This window comes from Anolis carolinensis, chromosome 3, assembly GCF_035594765.1.
Source record: "Anolis carolinensis isolate JA03-04 chromosome 3, rAnoCar3.1.pri, whole genome shotgun sequence".
Taxonomy (NCBI): Eukaryota; Metazoa; Chordata; class Lepidosauria; order Squamata; family Dactyloidae; genus Anolis; species Anolis carolinensis.
In genome coordinates this window covers 287,430,144-287,452,129 of record NC_085843.1, presented here as the reverse complement: position 1 = coordinate 287,452,129, position 21,986 = coordinate 287,430,144, and the positions used below count along the sequence as shown (strand labels likewise).

The following is a 21,986-nucleotide window of genomic DNA, read 5'->3' as shown; positions in this document are numbered from 1 at the left end:
GCGTTGGATAATCCAGAACGTTGGATAAGCGAGACTCTACTGTAGTAGCAACAATAATAGAGAAAAATAATAAATGTAATAATATCGATAATAATAGAGAAAAATAATAAATGTACCCTATATTCTCGAGTATAAGCTGACCCAAATATAAGCCAACCAGGACCCTCACCCGAGTATAAGCCGAGGGGGGCTTTTTCAGTCTTAAAAAAAAGGGCTGAAAAACTAGGCGTATACTCAAGTATATACAGTATTTGCATTGCAACTGTGGCTTCAGTCTACTCCTTCCTTCCTTCCCCAACTACCTCTATTACAACTCTGTTTTCAGTATTTATCCTTATCAAGTTAAACAGTTCTAGATGCTTCTCTTTATCTGCTCTGACCTTTCACAGTGTTCTTTATTAACCCTTTCCATCCCACTGTACTCTTACAAGCTCCACTCAGGATCCTGTACTTTTGCTTAGCTTCAATGGTTCACAATGGAACTCTATAAGTTCCACCATGTTACTTAGTTCATTATGGTGATTGGCTTCATGGTGTGTTTCTCCACCTGCAGAGATGTTCTCCTGATAACCACCATAGCTGTCCCCAAGACTTACGGCAGAAGGTGGCATTCCTCCATGGGTCGATGTGGACACCGTGGGACTGGCAGGCGTCCGCATAGGACTGGAGGTTCCTGCAAAGGGAGCCCGGGTCTTGGGGCAGAGCGCACTGGTCATAGACGCAGCCATCAAAGTGGACCGTTGGGTTCAGGGTGCTGTGGCAATGCCGGAAGGGCCCAGTTACGTCTGTGATGAGGCCACAGGAGTGGCTGCTCTGAGCTTCTTTGATCTCATCCTCTGTGCAGACAGGACTGGACCCTGGGGAACAACTGGGAGGAGAGAGTGACAGGATTTACCTGATAAAAATGGAATGTCTGGGTGAGGGGTTCATACTTCCCTCATGGGTGCAACTTACTCTGTGAGGTTGCCAACCAGCCAGCTGTTTCCCAGGCTGGTGGAGTCTGGCTCTAGTTCCCCACGAGGGTTCAGGAAGTCATCATCGGGGTTGCCGTTGTAGTTGCCACACAAGCCACACACCTTGCCCCTGTAGATGCTTGGGAGAGTCACTTCCACCTGATGGTCTCCATCAAACCTGACTCTCAGCCCAAAGACTGTGGACACTACGATGTAAAAGCCGCTGCGGAAGATTCTCACAAATGGCGCAAGGTCAGAAGGGACATCGCATTCCTCCCCATTGACCTGGGGAGAGATTCAAGAACATCTGTTGGAGATCCAAGATGATGGGCTAAGGACTGAAGCAAGGGAGGGATGCTATTGGAATGATTCTCCCTCGCCGTTCACACTGTACCTTCACGGTCCCCCCCTTCTCCAATGTGATCCGGAGGCCTTGGACATCCACATCCACGCTCTTGATGTAGGAGACCTGCGTGTTGCCCCCTCGGTGTTCGTTGGTGGCCTCCACATTGAACATGGGCAGGAGAAGGCTGTCAGGGCCACAGGGCTGGGAGAGCGTGTAGGTGCAGTTGCCCATGAAGTGGTGGGCTTGCTGGTCAAAGGTGTAGTAGTGGGGGTCCCCCGACACCACGCAGGATTCTGCCAGAGGAAAACAGAGGAATAGAAAGCTCAAAACTAGGCTTCCTATTGAAGGAGTATTGCACTTCAGGTTAGCTTCACCTTGCTAAAGACACCAGGCTGCACACCGAAAGTGGTCTTTTGTAGTTTATTAGAAAATAGGGAAAAACAGTTCATAAAAGGCTAAAGTATAGTTCCAAAAGATAGTTGCAAAACAAGGCTGTAAGAAACAAATCCATGGGAACAATAGACATAAAGCAGAGTCTTTTCAATAGACATCAAAGTCCCAGAAATGAGGTTACATCCAAGCCATAAGGTAACACAGGAAAGCAGTCTTGGTTCTTGATTCAAGCGAGGAAATTGCTTTGACCAAGATTTCCCTCTCAGCAGACTGCTTTAATAGCGTAACATGAAGGCATTTCTTTGCCCTTTGACCTCCTTCTTATTTGCTATTCTAAGACTTCTGCACAACCCCCGAAATTCCAGACGACTAGCACGATCGAGAGATGCGGCCCCATCGTCAAGGCCACTGAGCTCATTAGTGTTATCAGGCTGAGGATGGAAGCTGTTTTCCATTTCTGCTTCTTGCACCTGAGAACCATCCTCATTGACAACAACATTTCTTCCCATGGGAAAGCCTCCCTGCTCTTCATTTTCCACAGCAGGAACATCCTGTACCTAAAACCCATAATTCCCATCAGAATCATCTTGAAACTCATCCTGAACCTGAATCCCATCATCTTGAAACTGCATCCCAGAATTGTCATCAGAATCACACAGAGCCTGAGGCTGAGCCACAACAGGGAGGAACATCTAAAGCATCTCTGAGCATCCCTTCATCTATGTAGTTATTCTATTTGGGAACATGTGTGGAACATAGATCAGAATACCATTACTGATGTCAATTTACTCTGAGTCCCCTTCTATGGACAGCAGCCCTATGAATGGGAGACTTCTACATCATGGTTCAGATCTTGGAAGCTCAAAGCCATGGCTTCCTTCATGGAGTCATTCCACTTGTTGCATGGCCTTGCTCTTTTCTGAATGCCTCCATCTTTCTCTAACACGTCAGGCCATGTCCAAAGTACAATAGCTTCAGTTTGGTCCTAAGTGACTTGAAGAGACACATGTTGTTGGGGAAGGAGGCATTCCTCTAGATAGGGTTCTTGTGTGTTTTCTGGGCTGCCTGGCCATGTTCCAGAAGTATTCTCTCCTGATGTTTCACCCACATCTATGGCAGGCATCTTCAGAGGTTGTGAGGTCTGTTGGAAACTAGGCAAGTGGGGTTGATATAACCTCACAACCTCTCCTGTATGCTGGACCCCCCATAAACCCACCAAGCAACACCCATTCCTCTCCCTACACCTGGCAACATCTGGGACCAATTCAACCTTTTCCCAAAGAGGTAATGAATGTGGGGAAAGTATAAGGACTGGATACACAAAACACATGAGAGAGCGGACATTCTAGGAGACTCACCAAAAGTGGGTGGGATGGGTGTCGTGGTCGTCACAGTAGTGGTGGGGATCGGGTGTCCTATAACAACAACAAAAAAAAACACATTCTGTTGTTTCCTTTCAACCTTTTATCCCACAATACTTTGGGCTAAAATAAGAATGAAAGATTCAGCTGAACGCTGGTTTGTTTTGGTGACCATGGTGGACTCTGTCTTGACAACAGCAGACATTTGTGTTTTGCTAGAAATGCGGTAGCTGTAATATTTATACGTCTCATGGACCAATAATCCAAAGATATGTTTATATCCAGTGCCGGATCCCGAGAACATCCTCTTAAACATGTTCTGTGCTGAACATAGACCCCAGATAAGAAATACAACATATGCATTAGATGCATTACGCTTCCTTGTTTTGAACAGCAGCATTATGCAACCATCACCAATATGCATCTCTTCATTGTTCCTTTGTGTGATGTGGAATAATGCACTGAGACTGATTTAAAATTCTTAAGGAATCAAGCAGGACACTGAAGACACCATTTTTGCACCATTCAAAAAACGCACAAGTGACCATGAGGTCATGAGTTCGAAGCCAGCCCGTGGCGGGGTGAGCACCCGTCAATTAAAAATAAAAAATAGCCCCTGCTCGTTGCTGACCTAGCAACCTGAAAGATAGTTGCTATCAAGTAGGAAATAAGGTACCACTTATAAAAAAAAGTGGGGAGGCAAGTTTAACTAATTTACGACATTGGAATGAGGAAGTGCGGTCAGAGTTTATGATGAAGCAGCTGCTCCCCCCTGTGGCCAGAATTGAACATCCCCTCAGAAGAAGGTTAAATTGCCTCTGCGTCTGTCTGTCTCGGTCTCTGTTTGATGTGTTTCATCAGGGCATTGAATGTTTGCCCTATGTGTGTATAATGTGATCCGCCCTGAGTCCCCTTCGGGGTGAGAAAGAAGGGCGGAATATAAATACTGTAAATAAATAAATAATAAATAAATTCAGTGAGTATGAAATTCATATGACCCACAATGTATAAATGCAACTGGAAGGGAAACTATACATGAAAGTAACAACAATAGGATTCTATCAATAATTGGCATTTCAATGCACACCCCCAAGGACAAGATATTCTTGTGTTTTCCAATGTATTCCTGGCATCTCAATGGACTTGCAAGGAAGGCTAAGTCCTAAGGCTCTTTTGTGTGTCAGGGTATTGTGAATTGTGTGAAATGTTGAAATCAATCTAGGCTGTTAGAAATGCCTTCTGTGTGAGTTTCGGCAAGGCATTTCAGTAACTATGGAGTTAATAAGAACCTGCTTTGATTGACGTATCACAGGACCAATGGGGTCGAGTTTGTTTGACCGGGACTTCCTTCTTGGTCTGTGGAATGCAGAGGAGTGTTGTCTGTTAGTGTGTGTGTTCGGCGTGAGCATTCTCTGGAGATGGACTATGAATGCTATGCTCTGTAGCCGAGGAGACACAGCCATGTGTCCGGGATTTATTGTGAATAATTGCAACTGTAAATAGTTATGTAAATAAAGTTAAACAACAGTTAAACAACTGACCCTTCGCCTGCTGGAGTGTTTGTTGACCAGTGCTTATTCTCCGCATGGGAAGACAGCCTGGAGAAGGAGGTGAGACCGGGATGATGATTTTTGGAACCCACTCTGCACGGCAACCAGGGTCTCACCCCACCGTCGTCACCCCTGACATTGTGTGTCTTTGACACTTGGGCTTTTGGTTGCAACTAGTCTTGTGAACAAGAAACCCTTAAATTCACAAAATTGATGGTAGAGAAAGACACACAGGTGTATTTCAGAGTGTGAAGCCTCCCCTCTGTATTAAACCCAGAGAGCTAGGTGTCCTTCTCACCACTCGTCATCTTCATAAAAGTATTATAGGACTTGGAAAACCCTTGAGGTCGTCCTCACTCCATCAAAGAGAAGCACCATTTGCAGCTCTGAGGGATCTCTTCTAAAGAGTCTTACCTGGGCAGTATCCACGTGTCATGTAAATGTCATCCACGGCCACATCGCTGCGGAAGTCTTCTCCCCGCACACCTTCCAGGATTATCTAAGGAAAGGAAAGTTCTCCAGTGAGTTCCACATACAGTCAAGATCCTGCATTTCTGGTCAGGCCTGTGACACACCTCCTCCATTACCTGCAGCCTTCCTGTGTGAGCGATGGAGACTTCAGCTTTCTTCCACCGGTCTCCCTGGTTCCCCGTCTCAGACCAGACTAACTCGGGAGATCCTCCATCAAGGACCACGTAAACATGGAGGGCCATGGTGCGGGCCACACCATACATGTGGTACGAGAAGTGGAAGCAACAGGGCCCTTTAGAGGCACAGGTGGGGCTGAGCAGGTGGGCCATGTCCCCCGGGTTGGCCTCGTTGCTCTTCAGGTAGATGAAGAAGCCCTCTGGAAAGGAGAACATGCTGTCAGCACAAGGGAAATTGCACAGAATGGAGGGAACTGGTGGCTGGAGGAGAATGGGCTTTGTTTCCAGTCTGAACAAATGTTGTGGGCTCAGCCATCGTGGCCTATATTTCATCAGGAGTTGGATTTGGAAACAGACTATGCTACGGATCCAGGAGACATTCCAGGCCCAGAACGAGGCCCCTTGGCCTTGCAGCTGCCTGATGTTATAACGCCAGAGGATCTGCTAATTGGAGAACATTCCGATGCCTCGTCAATCTTGCCTACACCAGATGGTGTTGTTTTGGGCGAAGATGGGCTTTTCAATCAAAGATGGGCTTTTCAATCGGAGGGAGTGTTTTACGAGAGATCGGAGCAAAAAGGAGGCAGTTCGAAGAAGCAAGAGGTTAGCTCTTAGGCTCCATAATGACTAACTGTTCCCGTGTGAAGCTTTGTGGGTCCTGCACTCCCTTAATCTCGCAACCTTGGAGTCTCCTTAAAGGTGTTCCTCTTAGTGTTCTCATTGCGGTGTCAACTTTGCCTTTCTTTGGAAGAGGTTCCAGTATCCAGCTCCTAGTCTTGTCTCCTGTCTGGAAACCACACCAGGTTCCCAGTTCCATGCAAGCTGCGCCGTGCCATGATTCCCGAGTAGACCTCACCTTGCTACCTTGCTTTCCTTGTTCCTGAGTCGAGACTGACTTTGCCTTGTTTACTTCACTTTCCTTGTTCGTGACGGGACTCTCCAAGTGGATTATAGTTGCAGTTTGCAGCACTTGGTTCTTGGCTCTTTCTGAAGGACTATCCTTGACTTTGCTGTGAAACTATCGAGTTTCACTGGTGGATTATAACAAGGACATTGCTGAACTTGTTTTGAATTGCTAAAGACTTCATATTAAGGACTAATACTTTAACTGACTCATTTCGCTAACTGCGTGTATGTGTGTGTGTGTGTGTGTGTGTGTGTGTGTGTGTATATATATATATATATATATATATATATATATATATATATATACTAGCTGTGCCCGGCCACGCGTTGCTGTGGCGTTGTCTGGTGGTGTTGGTGAGAAATTTGAGTTAGTGGTGGTATTGAATGTCTGTTGTATGGTTGTCTTTATGTTTAGTATGTATTTGGTTGTTTGTGTAATGTGAAAGTGGTGAGAGTAGAGGGGGTCTTTGTAGCTGTGTAGTATTGTATAGTATTCATACGTTGTCAAAGTGTTGTGAATGGTTAGATTGTGTCTTGGTGCATAGTAGAAAGGGTTGGGGTGGATGGCCCTTAGGGGTGTCTCCAAATTATTGGATTGTATAGTTGTATAATTATTATTATTATTGTTGTTGTTGTTGTTATCATCATGATTATTATCTTTATTATCATCATTATTATTATATAGTGGGTGGATGGCCATCTGTCAGGAGTGTTTGGATTGTGTGGTCTTGCATGGTAGAAGGAGGTTGTACTGGATGATTCTTAGGGATGTCTGCAAACATAAGGATTCCATGATATTGCTATTAGTATTATTATTATCAAGAGGCTGTATGGCCATCTGTTGGGAATGTTTGGATTGTGTTCTCCATGGCAGGAAGGGGTTGGACTGGATGGCCTTTAGAGGTCTCTCCTATCTCTGTGATTGTAGGATTCTATTATTATTTTTATTGTGGAGATTGTGGAGATATTGGCTGGCCATCTGTCAGGAGTTTGTCGAAGAGATAAGCAAACACTATAAAGGTTCAAAACATAAAAAGAGATGTGACATGTAAGGGCCACAGAAATAGTCAGGCCTCTCTGAGTATAGAGCTATCTTCTTTCTATGTGAAAAAGATAAGCAAATACTATAAAGATTCAAAACATAAAATGCACTATGTTATTTAGAGCATCACGTACAAACATTATTACCTGAGAGTTAACAACAATAATGAAAATAATAAGTACAGTCAACTGTTGTAATTCACAGTAGTATCTTCCAGACTATAATGTTTAAAGGAAACTGTAAGGGTTGCCAAATCCAATTGGAGTCTTCAGAAACTGTTTAAATAGTGGAGACTACTTGATATGTTTTGACTTTAGTCCACATTTAAGCCTTGATAATTATAGTTTCCTTTAAAGATTACAGTCTGGAAGATACTACTGTGAGAGTATAGTGGAGATAAATAATGCGGATGATGGGTGGGCGCTAGGACCCAGGGGACAGCTTTTTCCCATTGCCTGCCTTTCCTCCTGCTGGCGAGCTGGATTGTTCTTGTGTTGCCATGAGGTTTCTCTTTCCCTCCTGGCATGGCTCCCATGTCCGTGGTTCTCTCCTTTAAGTGAGGGAAAGTGGGTGCCGCCATTGTGGCTCTCCTGGTCAGGAGAAGCAGGAGGAGCAGGGAGAGTGCGGTTGACATGCTGGTCATGGGAGGAGGGCAGAGGTTCTGCCGTAGGTGAGATGCCTGGGGTGGGAGGCTGGCGGGGGGGGGGGGAGATGAGAGGGAGTGTGTTGAAGTGAGAATGATTGTATATAGAGTTGTTTAAATTTAATTGAGTTATAGTGATGCAATGTGAGCTGGAGATTGCATCATGCGCTGTCTGCTGTCCACTATGCGAGTGTGTAAGGAGTTAACTGTGTATTGCATCAGACAGCAGAGGTGGTTATAAATAGCTCCCTGTGTTATCTCTCTGCCCTCTGCTCTCTGCCTCTCTGCACTCTGTATGTATATATCGTCTTGAAAGTTTTCCGTTTGTTAGTAAATCTTTTGTAGAAAGCCAAACAGGCTTCAGCCTCTTTATTGGTGCCAGTGATTCTTCGTTGATCTTCCGCTGCATGTATGCTTATCCAAACTCTGACAGAGTGCGCAAGCGTAGATGATGCGTTGTGGGTTCTGTCCATGTGGAGGTGTATGATGTGATTTTTCTGGCTCAACCTTAAGGTGTGGATGTTGTATTGTGTGGTGAAATTGCTAGGTTGGGGCGTGTTTACTTTTGTTGTTTTGCTCGGTGCCGGGATTCCATTACCATTTTTATATATATATGCTTCAATAAACTGCTTGTGTGTTATACTGGCTCCTGTCTGGTTTTCAGGGTGCTCCCGCAACCTTCGGGTGTGACAGCAAAGAGGGACAGATCCATTAGGCCCACCCTTCAGGACTTACCTCCCGAGGTGTGGTCAAATGATGGTCCTGTGGTCGAGGAGGAGGTAGGGCCCTTGTGCCGTGTCCAGTCAAAGCTGTCAGTGTCCGACTGCATCCAGGAGCAGAAGTCCGCGTCAAAGGAGCAGGAGAAGTCACAGGAAGTGGAGGAATCTGAGAAAGGGACAAGAGTGGTTTGACCTAAGGAAGGACCACTCCAGCTCCAACCATGGTTGAGGAAAGGTCTCCAACCCAGAAAGTGAATGTCCACTGCTGATTCCTTTTGGACCTCCCCTTCCAGTCACTTAGAGCAAAGCTTATGCAGACAAGGAAGCCATTTCTGCATGCCCTCTCCATTTTCTCTTTCCCTTCCTTCCCCTTTCCAGTAATCTCTATGGTCCACCTGGCTACTCAAGATGGAAGAGGCAAGCACTACAACTCTTTAGCAGGAGCCATCCAGGGAGCAGCTCTCCATGCCTCTCAAGGAACCCAAGGACATCGGAAAGTCCACTTTCCAGAGAAGGAGAAGTGGTTCTGGCCTAGAGCTTTGGCAAAACCAGGGCTTCCTTTGCCTTTTCTCTGATCCTATTTCCTTTCCTCACTGTTTGCTCAAGATGTAGAAGATGCAGCCCTAGACCTGGCAGAGAAGTTGGGGTGGCTTTCATGGAAAGCAGGATCAAGAAAAGTGGATCTAGTAGGACTAAATGCACTGCTCTATAGGATATGATCCCAGATTATCTGCTTTATGAGTCTTCACTGCCAGATAAGCAGATAATCTGGGATCAGATCCTGAGATATAGGGACAGTGTGGAAGGGGTCTGAGATACTTACTCATAGGACTCTTGAAGAGAAACATTTTGAGCTGATGGGTTGGTTGCCTTTTCATTCATTAACTAATCATGCAGTCTGTTGCCTATCAACGCCTTCAGCAAGATAAGATATTGAGGGCAATGCAAGATCATAAGGAAGATAAAGAACTGGGTGGATTTCAAACAGATTAATCTGGCCTTCCCTTGTGCAAGTCAATGGCCTGCCCAACTCTCAGCTGACCATCCAAGGCTGCCTTTCTTGAGTCTTTCCAGTAGCCCATTGACTCCAGTCCAGACTCTGATTGGAATGTCTCAAGCTGAAGGCTTCCTAGTCTTGCATTGTCCCATATACACTTTTGACAATATGGATGACTTAAGGGCTGGGCCTTCTTTCTTGAACCCACAGGCTTAAGCTATGGGCCTATGGTGGGTGACAATGGGACCTTCAGGAAAGACAGGCTCTTCCCCACCCCATTTTCACTGCATCTCCTTTACAATGGACTCAAATACGAGTGATGGGACCACATACCTGGTGTGTGGGTTGATGTGGTTGTCTCAGTTGGGACTGTGGTGGGAGGCACTAGAAGGAAAGAAACCAAGCCTTGTTTTGAAAAAAGGAATCTATATCATTTCATTTATGACACACCTTCAGTCCATCAAGTATCTCCTTCACGCTTTGGGGTCTTAAGAGCAAACCTGGGAAGCTGAGCAGCTGGAAAGAGAGCAACTGGGACCCAAAGTTGATGCAGAGAGATTTGTGGATCTGGAAGTCCCAAGTCTCATCCCAAGTCTCTGAACTGTCACATAGAGCAGAATAACCCGGGCTATGGCGCAGGCTGATAAAGCAGTCAGCTGCAACAAATCACTCTGACCAAGAGGTCATGAGTTCGAGGCCAGCTCGGAGCTGCGTTTGTCTCTGTCTTTGTTCTATGTTAAGGCATTGAATGTTTGCCTTATATGTGTGATGTGATCCGCCCTGACTCCCCTTCGGGGTGAGAAGGGCAGAATATAAATACTGTAAATAAATAAAATAAATAAATAAAATGTCAACAGATGGGTCTTTTGAGCTGCTCTGCTCTGGCTTTTTCTCTGTCCTGAGCCCTTGGTTTCCTGGGCAGGACTCCCTTGTTTTTTCCCATGTGTTCCACAGCACCTTGTCCTCTGCCTTTCCAAAGGGAATATAGAGATATGAATGGCCCAAAATGAAGCCATCTTTCTCCTCCTTTCTTCAAAAAGGAAATGAACCCATGTGTGCAAGCAGCCAGAAGCACTCTAGGGCAGTTGTTCTCAACCTGTGGGTTCCCAGGTGTTTTTGGCCTCCCAGAAATCCTAACAGCTGGTAAGCTGGCTGGGATTTCTGGGAGTTGTAGGCCAAAACACCTGGGGACCCATAGTTTGAGAACCACTGCTCTAGGGCTTCACAGGAAGGTTAGGAAAGTTTCACTCTGAGAAAGAAGGACTACATCCAGTTTCTGTGTGTCTTGCCTTGGAGTGATAGAATCCTAGACTTGGAAGACACCCCAAGGGCCATCTAGTACAACCTCCTTCTGCCATGGAAAAATCCACCATCCAACTTTTGACAGATGGTCATCCAGCCTCTGCTTAAAAGTCTCCACAGAATTGAAGGAGTCTCCACTGAATTCCCAAGTAAAAATTAATCCCATGTTCGAACAACTACAACCATCATGAAGTGCTTCCTAATGTTTAGGTGGAATCTCTTTTCATATGGATGACTTAAGGGCTGGGCTTTCTTTCTTGAACCCACAGGCTTAAGCTATGGGCCTATGGTGGGTGACAATGGGACCTTCAGGAAAGACAGGCTCTTCCCCACCCCATTTTCACTGCATCTCCTTTACAATGGACTCAAATACGAGTGATGGGACCACATACCTGGCGTGTGGGTTGATGTGGTTGTCTCAGTTGGGACTGTGGTGGGAGGCACTAGAAGGGAAGAAACAAAGCTTTGATTCAAAAAGGGAATCTATATCATTTCATTTATAACACACCTTCCATCCAGAAAGCATCTTCTCCAAACTTTGTTGTCCTAACAGCAAACCTGGGAGGCTGGGCAGCTGGAAAGAGAGTAACTGGCACCCAATAGATGATGATCAAAATACTGCAGATATATATATATATATATAGGTTGTACTTAACATAATAGGAATATTACTGAGGAATAACAATCAAATCCAGAGCCATGGGACCAACATACAGATGGGGAATGATATCCAAAGGGACATTAGATTAGGTATTAAACCCTAATCTAATCTAAACCAGGTCTATTGGACACTCCATTCTCAGTGGTTCTAACCATTCTAAACCCACTTTTAGGAAAATAGAATAAAATAGAATAAAATTTAGAATAAAAGAAACAGAATAAAAAACCAAAAACACAAAAAAGCAGAAATTTCATAATATATAATGCTGAAACTATGTAGCTAACTAATTGGCAACTATAACAAACTACAAAACAAAATCAGAAGCCAAGCAAATGATGGCTGATCCTGATGCTCCACCTCTGACCCATTTCCTGAGTAATAAATGGCCACATTCCTACCCCATTTTAAACATAGTTTCCTTGAAGTTGAATACACTTCTTGCAGGGATCAACCCAAATTTGATGCAGAGTGATTTGTGGATCTAGAAGTCCCAAGTCCCATCCCAACACTCTGAACTGTCACATAGGGCAGAATGGCAATAGAGGGGTCTTTTGAGCTGCTCTGCTCTGGCTTTTTCTCTGTCCTGAACCCTTGGTTTCCTAGGCAGGACTCCCTTGTTTTTTCCCATGTGCTCCACAGCACTTGGTTATCTGCCTTTCCAAAGGGAATATAGAGATATGAATGGCCCAAAATGAAGCCATCTTTCTCCTCCTTTCTTCAAAAAGGAAATGAACCCATGTGTGCAAGCAGCCAGAAGCACTCTAGGGCAGTTGTTCTCAACCTGTGGGTTCCCAGATGTTTTTGGCCTCCCAGAAATCCTAACAGCTGGTAAACTGACTGGGATTTCTGGGAGTTGTAGGCCAAAACACCCGTGGGCCCACAGGTTGAGAACCACTGCTCTAGGGCTTCACAGGAAGGTTAGGAAAGTTTCACTCTGAGAAAGAAGGACTACATCCAGTTTCTGGGTGTCTTGCCTTGGAATGATAGAATCCTAGACTTGGAAGACACCCCAAGGGCCATCTGTTACCAGGTGAGTGTACATCGGAATCAGCAGCGTGCAGTTAACACCATGTGCAAAAGACTCAGACCAGGCAGATGAATTGAAAGAACAAAAGGAAACTTTACTTGTTGAGTTGGAGTCAAATAAACAGTTCAGCAATCATACAATGTCCATGTAGTTGCATAAGATCAATAACTAATCAATCAGCGTTCAATATACATCCAGCATAGCATATTTAAATCAGCTACTTGACCGTAGCCAGAGAGCCTGTCTATTTCTGTGCTCTCCCTCCAAGCTCAAATTCCAACTGACAAACCAACTGACAAATCAAGCCATCTGCCATCAAACAGATACATTGTTGTTTTAGGCGTGGCTTAGCTCTCTGCAAAGCTGAGCTCTTTTGCAGAGATCTCCTGCAAACATCTTTTTGCAAGGATTTCTTTACACACACACACACACACACACACACACACACAAACACACACAGCAATTTGGCGCAATACCATCTAGTACAACCTCCTTCTGCCATGCAAAAATCCACCATCTAACTTTTGACAGATGGCCATCCGACCTCTGCTTAAAAGTCTCCACAGAATTGAAGGAGACCCCACTGGATTCCCAGGTAAAAACGAATCCCATGTTCGAATAACTACAACCATCATGAAGTGCTTCCTAATGTTTAGGTGGAATCTCTTTTCCTGCAATTTGAATCCATTTATCCATTGTGTAGGCATGGGCAAACTTGGGCCCTCCAGGTGTTTTGGACTTCAACTCCCACAATTCCTAACAGCCAGTAGGCTGTTAGGAATTGTGGGAGTTGAAGTCCAAAACACCTGGAGGGCCCAAGTTTGCCCATGCCTTCTCCAAAGGATCAGAAAATAAGCTTGCCCTCTTGTCCTCCTCCTCTTCAATGGGACATCCTTTCCAGTATCTCAACCTGGTTCTCATGTCCCCTTCTTCAGGCTTCTCTTCTCCAAGCTGAACATCCCCAGCTCCCTAAGATGCTCCTCAGGCGGATTCTTGGCTTCCAAACCTTAGACTCCTTCAGTCTCCCTTCTCTGGACATCTTCTTGGACAGCCCAACTCTCAGCTGACCATCCAAGGACGACTTTTTTGAGTCTTTCCATTAGCCCATTGAGTCCAGACTCTGATTGGAAATGTCTCAAGCTGAAGGCTTCCTAGTCTTGCATTGTCTCATATACACTTTTGACAATATGGATGACTTAAGGGATGGGCTTTCTTTCTTGAACCCACAGGCTTAAGCTATGGGCCTATGGTGGGTGACAATGGGGGCTTTAGGAAAGACAGGCTCTTCCCCAACCCAATTTCACTGCATCTCTTTTACAATGGACTCAAATATGGGTGATTGATATATATATATATATATATATATATATATATATATATATATATATATATAGTAATCCGCCCTGAGTACCCTTCGGGGTGAGAAAGAAGGGCGGAATATAAATACTGTAAAAAAAAAAATTAAAATAAAATGTTGATAGGCACTGTGAAGACACAGACATTGCCTAAAATGTTGATAGGCACTGTGAAGACACAGACATTGATCTTGGAAGCTAAGCTGGGTCAGCCTTGGTTAGCACTTGGATGGGAGACCACCAGCAAATCCTAGGTGCCAGAGACTCTATTTCAGAGGAAGGGACTGGCCAAACTACCCCTGTGTGCTCCTTATCAAAGAAAACTCTATCAAATTGGGTTGCCGTAAGTCAACAGGCAACTGGAGGGCACGGGCTCACACAGAAGAGAGAATTTCATGAGGTGGTGCTTGTTACTTCTTTGCATGGAAATCAAGCAACGCCTGGTGAGATTCCCTCTTCCGCTCATCCGTTGAAGGTACCGAAGCCCTGCCTGGTTTTTAGTCTGGCAACTCTAGCAAAATATATTGTAAGAAGGCAGAAGGCAAGACTCCTTAGAGAGAGTTCCCTTCACGGTTGATCCTGAATGCATTAAAGCAAGGAAGGGGTCACTTACCGCAAGGCCCCCTCCGAACGGCCACGTTGTCAATGGCCGTGTCCCCGTATTCCGTCAGGCCCCGGATTGCATCAAAAGCCACCTGGAAAAGGATTAAAACATTACGAGGAAGACCAGGGGAACATCTACACATTAGAATGGGTGCAGTTGGACATCACTTTAACGGTCATGGCTGAAGGCTACGGGATCCTGGGAGCTGTAGTTCAGTGAAGAAACAGCCCTCTTCGGCAAATAAGGCCAAAGACAGTGCAAAACTACAACTCCCAGGATTCATGAGCCATGGCATTTATTCTGCAGTGTGGATGCACCCCGGGTCTCCTTTGCTCCACCCCACCACCGTCATAGCCACAGATGACATGGTCTTCTTGGTGGCTTCTCCTAGGTTATGAGTCCATCACAAAGCAATGGATTCAAACTGCAAGAAAAGAGATTCCACTTGAATACTGGACAAACGTCCTAACAATCAAAGCTATCTGAAGGTAGAATACACCTTCACTTGGGAGTATGGTGGGATCTCCTTCTCAAGAGGTCGTTAAAGACAAGCTGGATGGCCATCTGTTGGGAGTGCTTATCACCCCGAAGGGGACTCAGGGCGGATCACATTACACATATAAGGCAAACATTCAATGCCTTGACATAGAACAAAGACAGAGACAAACAAACACAGGCTCCGAGCTGGTCTCAAACTCATGACCTCTTGGTCAGAGTGATTTGTTGCAGCTGGCTGCAGCTGGTTGCTCAACAGCCTGCGCCACAGCCAGGGAGGATTGTATCCTCCTAAATTGTCAAAAATATATTGGACTAAATGGCTTTTGAGGGTCCCTCCCAACTCTAGAGGGATATAAATGGCCTTTTGTAGATCTGATTATCCATGGCGTTCTTCTCGCTACTCATCTCTAGGTTCTCTGTGGTTAGTTTTGGTTGCTCTAGGATGACAATTGTGACTCAGTGCTATGAGCTGTAGTTTTAAAAGGACTGGGCTGTGGCACAGGATGGTAAACAGCTGCTGCAATAAATCACTCTGATCATGAGGTCATGAGTTCGAGGCCAGCCCGTGGCGGGGTGAGCACCCGTCAATTAAAAATAAAAAATAGCCCCTGCTCCTTGCTGATAATAATAATAATAATAATAACTTTATTTTTATACCCCGCCTCTATCTCCCCAAAGGGGACTCAGGGCGGCTTACATGGGGCCAAGCCCGAATAAAAACAATAACAATATAAACCTAGCAACCCGAAAGATAGTTGCATCTATCAAGTAGGAAAAAAGGTACCACTTATAAAAGTGGGGAGGCAAATTTAACTAATTTACAACGTTGGAATGAGGAAGTGCCGTCAGAGTGGATGATGAAGCAGCTGCTCCCCCCTGTGGCCAGAATCGAACATCATCTCAGGAGAAGGTTAAATTGCCTCTGTGTCTGTCTCTGTCTCAGTTCTATGTGTATATGGGCATTGAATGTTTGCCCTAAATGTACATAATGTGATCCGCCCTGAGTCCCCTTCGGGGTGAGAAAGAAGGGAGGAATGTAAATACTGTAAATAAATAAATAAATAAATAAATAAATAAATAAATAAATAAATAAATAAAAGGACCTTTGCCTTCTCTGCCAAAGTGTGCAAGCCACAGTTACCAAGAATCAACAGCATTGTGGTTTATACTCTTTTAATTCTTTTAATTTGCCTTTTGTTTTGTATTGTTATATTGTGTGTTGAGGCCTTGGCCTTTGTAAGCCGCATCGAGTCCTTCGGGAGATGCTAGCAGGGTACAAATAAAGTTTAATAATAATAATAATAATAATTGACCCTTTGGGAGTGAAAGTGGTGTCAAATTGCATTCAGGCATCCTGAGCTTCTCTGGCTTTTCTGCTCACCCTGACGTTTCAAGTGCCGGTCTCTTGGGTGTTACCTTGATGTTCTCTTCCTTTGGGAAATGCACCGAGGTGAATCCGTGAATCCAAGCAGAGCCCTGGTTCCCTTTCCGGCTCCATGCCGTGTCCTCTCTTCCCCCTTCAGCCACGACCACCACCTTCAGCTCATTGGCCTCTTCTGAGCCAAACATGTGGAACCAGAAGTCGATGCAGATGTCTCCCACAACAGCCAGCCTTGGGCTCTCCAGCCGGTTGGCCTCCAAGGGAAGGAGGTTGCTGGCCTCCTGGTAGACGAAGTGGCCGCCTGCGAGGAAGACCACAAAGACAAGGAACCCATCTGCCTTGGGAGAGAAGCGAAGCAGAACGCAAGGGAAGGAACATCCTCTGAGCAAATAAGAGCCGGCCGGGGAAGGGAGGTGACCTTTGGAAAAGCTCCTTCAAGCTTGGCTGCAAAAGGACAATCCTTGGCTTTGCCAGATTCCGACCAAGTCAAGGATGCCGTCACCTGAGCAAGCCAAGGGTGACCGTTTGAAGTCAGGATGCCAATGCCCTTCAGTGGTGTTGGGAATCACCCTGGACTACTCAAGTCTAGATGTAGTTAGATAGATGACAGAGTTAGATTGAGGGAATCCTTTCCCTGTTTCCAAAGCAGGTCTAGACAGGCTTGACTGTGTTTCACTCTATCCTGTGTGCGTCACATCCCTTACTTTGAAGTTAGTAGAAATGTGAATCTCCAGGGACACTAACTTCTCATTGGTCAGAACGTCTTTTATGGCCCCAATAAACTGGACCATGAGGTTGGAACCATTTTGGTTCTCTCTTCTCCTTTTTGTTCTTCTAGCTAACAAGAAGCATCTCGCCATCAAACAACTATTCAGATGTTTGTTATTTTTCCTTTCTTATTTTCCCTTAGAAACCAGTCTAGAGTTGACTCGACAGCTCCCAAGCCTTTCTATCTACAATGGAGTTCTTTTTACCTGAATAAATACTTTTTGAACTTTTACTGAGACTCTGCAGTCCATTGCAATCCTAAATGGTCAAAGACTTCTCTTTGCTCACCTCGTGTAAGTAACTGCTGCCTTTGCTACTCTGCTGATTTTTGGTGGAATCTCCCCCAGAGAGGGTTAAATTGAGTCTAACCGCTCAGAGATTACCACAACAAATGGTTCTTTCAGATCCATTGTTATCAGTTTATTTAAAAGGCTGGGTTTGGAGCTGGAGATGGGAAAGGCATATCCAACCTATGGCAACCAGAAGCAAACCTATCATGTGGTTTTCTTGGCAAGCTTTGTTTCTTGTCACCATTGCCTTTCTTCAAGGCTGAGAGAGTGTGGCCTTCCCAGGATCACCTGGTGGGTTTCCACAGTTGAGAGGGATTCAAACCCAGTGTTGAATGCCCAGATTACTACACCACAATGGCTCTTCTCTGAGAAATAGCTTTTTTGGAAAGGGATACTGGTCAACCAGTGTGGTTTCTACAAAGAAGGAATTGTATTGCTGTGAATATGTGGATCACTACGATATAATGTGGCTCTTTGAGTAATACCTTTCATTTCCAAAAGACATTGCAATCCAAGCTGAGGACAGTTGATTTTGGACTTGTAACTCCCAGAATCCTGCAGCCAGTATAGCCAGTGGCCATACTACTGGGGATTCTGGGACATGCAAGTCCAAAAGAGGATCTATGGATACAATGTTGTGAGCCGCTTTGGGTCCCGTATTTTGGGAGAAAACCAGGATACAAATAAAGATTTATTATTATAATTATAATAATTATTATAGATTTTCAAAAGACATTTTCAAAAAGAGGATAGGAATTATATTGTCAAAGGCTTTTATGGCCGGAATCATTGGGTTGCTGTGAGTCTTTCGGGCTGGTTGGCCATCTTCTAGAAGCTTTTTCTCCTGATGTTTCACCCACATCTGTGGCAGGTATCCTTAGAGGTTGTTACCTCACAACCTCAGAGGATGCCTGCCACGGATGTGGGTGAAATGTCAGGAGAGAATGCTTCTGGAACATGGCCATACAGTCCAAAAGACTCACAGCAACAGAATGGATTTTAATCTTGGACATTCTTAAAATTTTATATAATGTGATTTTATTTTGTAATGGTACTTGTTTTATATGAACTGTTGTTTTGTAGATTGTTTTATATGAATTGTTTTTACATTGTTTTTAGGCATTGAATTTTTGCCTGTTTACTGTAAGCCGCTTTGAGTCTCCTCGGAGAGAAAGGCGGGGTAAAAGTGATGCAAATAAATAAATAAATAAATAAATAAATAAACCCAGGGTAGGAATTGTGCGATATAAATGAAACTGAGCCAAATAGAATAGGAAATCTGTCTTCCCTCCTTCCTGAGCCAAATAGAATAGGAAATCTCAGGAACTCAAACACATTCTCATTCTACTGAGCAGTTACAAATGAATAAACACATTTGTAACTACAGTAGAGTCTCATTTATCCAACATAAACGGGCCGGCAGAACGTTGGATAAGCGAATATGTTGGATAATAAGGAGAGATTAAGGAGAAGCCTATTAAACACCAAATTAGGTTATGATTTTACAAATTAAGCACCAAAACATCATGTTATACAACAAATCTGACAGAAAAAGTCGTTCAATACGCAGTAATGCTACATAGTAATTACTGTATTTACGAATTTCGCACCAAAATATCATGATATATTGAAAACATTGACTACAAAAATGCGTTGGATAATCCAGAACGTTGGATAAGTGAGTGTTGGATAAGCGAGACTCTACTGTATTGGGTATCTGTTTATGCATTTATGTCTCTTTATGGCCACAGTCATGAATTAAAATGCAACAAGACCTGCCTAAAAATCCACAACCTGCCAAAGCTTTAAATGCAGATGAATGTAAAGCAAATATAAAAGCCATGATCTGATTGTGAGCTGCAAAGGGGCAAACGTGTGGTGCATCTATAATGCATTTTGACCTCATTTGAACTGCCAAGTCCTGGGAATTGTAGTTTTACAAAGTCCTTAGCCTTCTCTAGGAGCCTCCGGTGGCGCAGTGTGTTAAAGCGCTGAGCTGCTGAACTTGCAGACCGAAAGGTCCCAGGTTCAAACCCGGGGAGTGGAGTGAGCGCCCACTGTTAGCCCCAGCTCCTGCCAACCTAGCAGTTCGAAAACATGCCAATGTGAGTAGATCAATAGGTACCGCTCCGGCGGGAAGGTAACGGCGCTCCATGCAGTCATGCCAGTGGCCACATGACCTTGGAGGTGTCTACGGACAACGCTGGCTCTTTGGCTGAGAAATGGAGATGAGTACCAACCCCCAGAGTCAGACATGACTGGACTTAACGTCAGGGGAAACCTTTACCTTTTTTAGCCTTCTCTGCCCAAAAGTGCTGGGGCTTCACCATAATAAGAAATCCCAGGATTCCCTGGCAGGGACCATGGCAGTTCAAGGGGTGCCCACCTGCCTGCATCCTGCACCCTTGTTGGCTGCAATAAAGAGGGACTCACTTCCGTCGGGGTGGTCTCTATCGGGCCCTGTGCCAGGGGTCGGCGTGGCATGCTTGGTCCGGATCCAGGCTCCCTGGTTCGTGCCACAAACCTGCGTCCAGTCACAAAAGGGCCAGGAGTTGTTGTTGAAGTCACACCTGGCCAGGTAGTCTGAAAGGCAGAGGTGGGTCATGAAAGGGGGCTCCTCCTTCGCCCCAGAGCAAATGCAAGGGAAGGGAAGGTAGGGTACTTACCTGTGCCAGGAGCCCAGGTGCCCAAAGGACTCTTTGCCTCGCTTCCTTGTTCCCTGCTAAAGAGAAGGATAGTATACTGTATGCCATGCAGCTGTGGACAAGTCTACATTGGGACCACCAAATGCAGCATTGCCCAAACACAAGTCAAAAAACATGAAAGGCACTAGACTCACTCAATCAGAGAAATCAGCCATAGCAGAGCACCTGATGAACCAGCCTGGACACAGGATATTATTTGAGAACACAGAAATGCTAGACCATTCCAACAACTATCATGTCAGACTACACAGAGAAGCCATTGAAACCCACAAGAATATGGACAACTTCAACAGAAAGGAGGAAACCATGAAAATGAACAAAATCTGGCTACCAGTATTAAAAAAAAACTCAAAAATCAGAACAGTAAATAAAAAGCAACACTCTGAAAACAGAGGAGTTCCAGACATGGGAGCCAGGGGCAGCTAACGACTCTGAACAAAGGATAATAATAATAATAATAATAATAATAATAATAATAATAATAATAATAATAATAATAATAATAATAATAATTGTGCGGTTTTCTGGCATTGTGTATTTCTGCTGCTTCTGTGACTGTTCATTTGGGTTTTGATGATTCCGTAGCCCACTTGTCGATGGATGTCCAGAATCAGCAGCATCCACCGCGGTCCTTTTTATCCTGGGCGACGACCGAGCCAGTATAGACTTCGTTTGGGTTTGATTCTCCATAATGCTAATGGGTGAGGTGCTCTTGGTTGTGCTCCTCAGCTGAGGCCTCTCTGGCTTGGTTGGACCTGCCAGTAGTTACACTACCGCCAGCACAGCCCTCAGTCATCATTGGAGCAGCTAAGCCCCCCCACCACGTCAAGGTGGCACCTTGGAACTTATGCCTCAAGTACTACTTCCCAGCAGCAAAGAACTGGTGGGATCACAAACCAGGAAAGGTCGTGGAAAATGAACACGCAAAGATACTGTGGGACTTCCGAATCCAGACTGACAAAGTTCTGGAACACAACACACCAGACATCACAGTTGTGGAAAAGAACAAGGTTTGGATAATTGATGTCGCCATCCCAGGTGACAGTCGCATTGACGAAAAACAACAGGAAAAACTCAGCCGCTATCAGGACCTCAAGATTGAACTTCAAAGACTCTGGCAGAAACCAGTGCAGGTGGTCCCGGTGGTGATGGGCACACTGGGTGCCGTGCCAAAAGATCTCAGCCAACATTTGGCAACAATCGACATTGACAAAATCACGATCTGCCAACTGCAAAAGGCCACCCGACTGGGATCTGCACGCATCATCCGAAAATACATCACACAGTCCCAGACACTTGGGAAGTGTTCGACTTGTGGTTTTGCGAAACGAAATCCAGCATGTCTATCTTGTTTGCTGTGCCATACAACATCGTTGTGTTGATAATAATAATAATTTTATTCTTATACCCCGTCCCATCTCCCTAAGGGACTCGGGGCGGCTTACATGGGGCCAAGCCCAGTCAACAAAAATAAAATAACACCATAAAACAGATTAAAAACAATGAAAACCAGTCATAAAAATTCACATATAAAGACAAAAGGTAAAATCTAGATAAAATCAGGAGAAACCTGGGCCAAAGTGCTAATTATGTCGAAATCATCAGGAGGGGGTGGATTGTCTAAATTATCGTCACCTTCAAGGTGCTGGAAGAGGCGTAAACAGGGGACTATAATTGGAAAAAACAACTAGGAATCTAGGAAGGCAGAGCTCCCAGGCAGGAAGAAGCCAGGAAATGAAGCTATTCAATGCTAATTAAGGTGATTAACTACAACATTCACACTGGCCTCCAGCTGACAAAGAGTTCTTCTCTCATCCTGGACTTTCCACAGATATATA

The 21,986-nt window shown here is 44.8% G+C and overlaps 1 protein-coding gene and 1 long non-coding RNA gene across 2 annotated transcripts in view; one reads left to right on the top strand and one right to left on the bottom strand.

Moving 5' to 3' along the window:
* LOC103280851 (uncharacterized) overlaps window positions 1–5,466 on the bottom strand; it is a 97,191-nt gene extending 91,725 nt beyond the window's left edge. Inside the window, exons 1-5 of the mRNA XM_062976995.1 lie at window positions 5,191–5,466; window positions 5,018–5,102; window positions 1,348–1,592; window positions 955–1,238; window positions 597–868 (exon numbers count right to left, since the gene is read on the bottom strand). Of these exons, the coding sequence (XP_062833065.1) occupies window positions 597–868; window positions 955–1,238; window positions 1,348–1,592; window positions 5,018–5,102; window positions 5,191–5,466 (1,162 nt within the window). The remainder of the gene's footprint in view (window positions 1–596; window positions 869–954; window positions 1,239–1,347; window positions 1,593–5,017; window positions 5,103–5,190) is intronic.
* Window positions 5,467–7,341: 1,875 nt separating this feature from the next.
* On the top strand, window positions 7,342–10,413 carry LOC134297942 (uncharacterized). Its single transcript, XR_010004915.1, has 2 exons — window positions 7,342–7,868; window positions 8,506–10,413. It is a non-coding gene; the product is annotated as an uncharacterized LOC134297942 (long non-coding RNA).
* The last annotated feature ends 11,573 nt before the right edge of the window (window positions 10,414–21,986 follow it).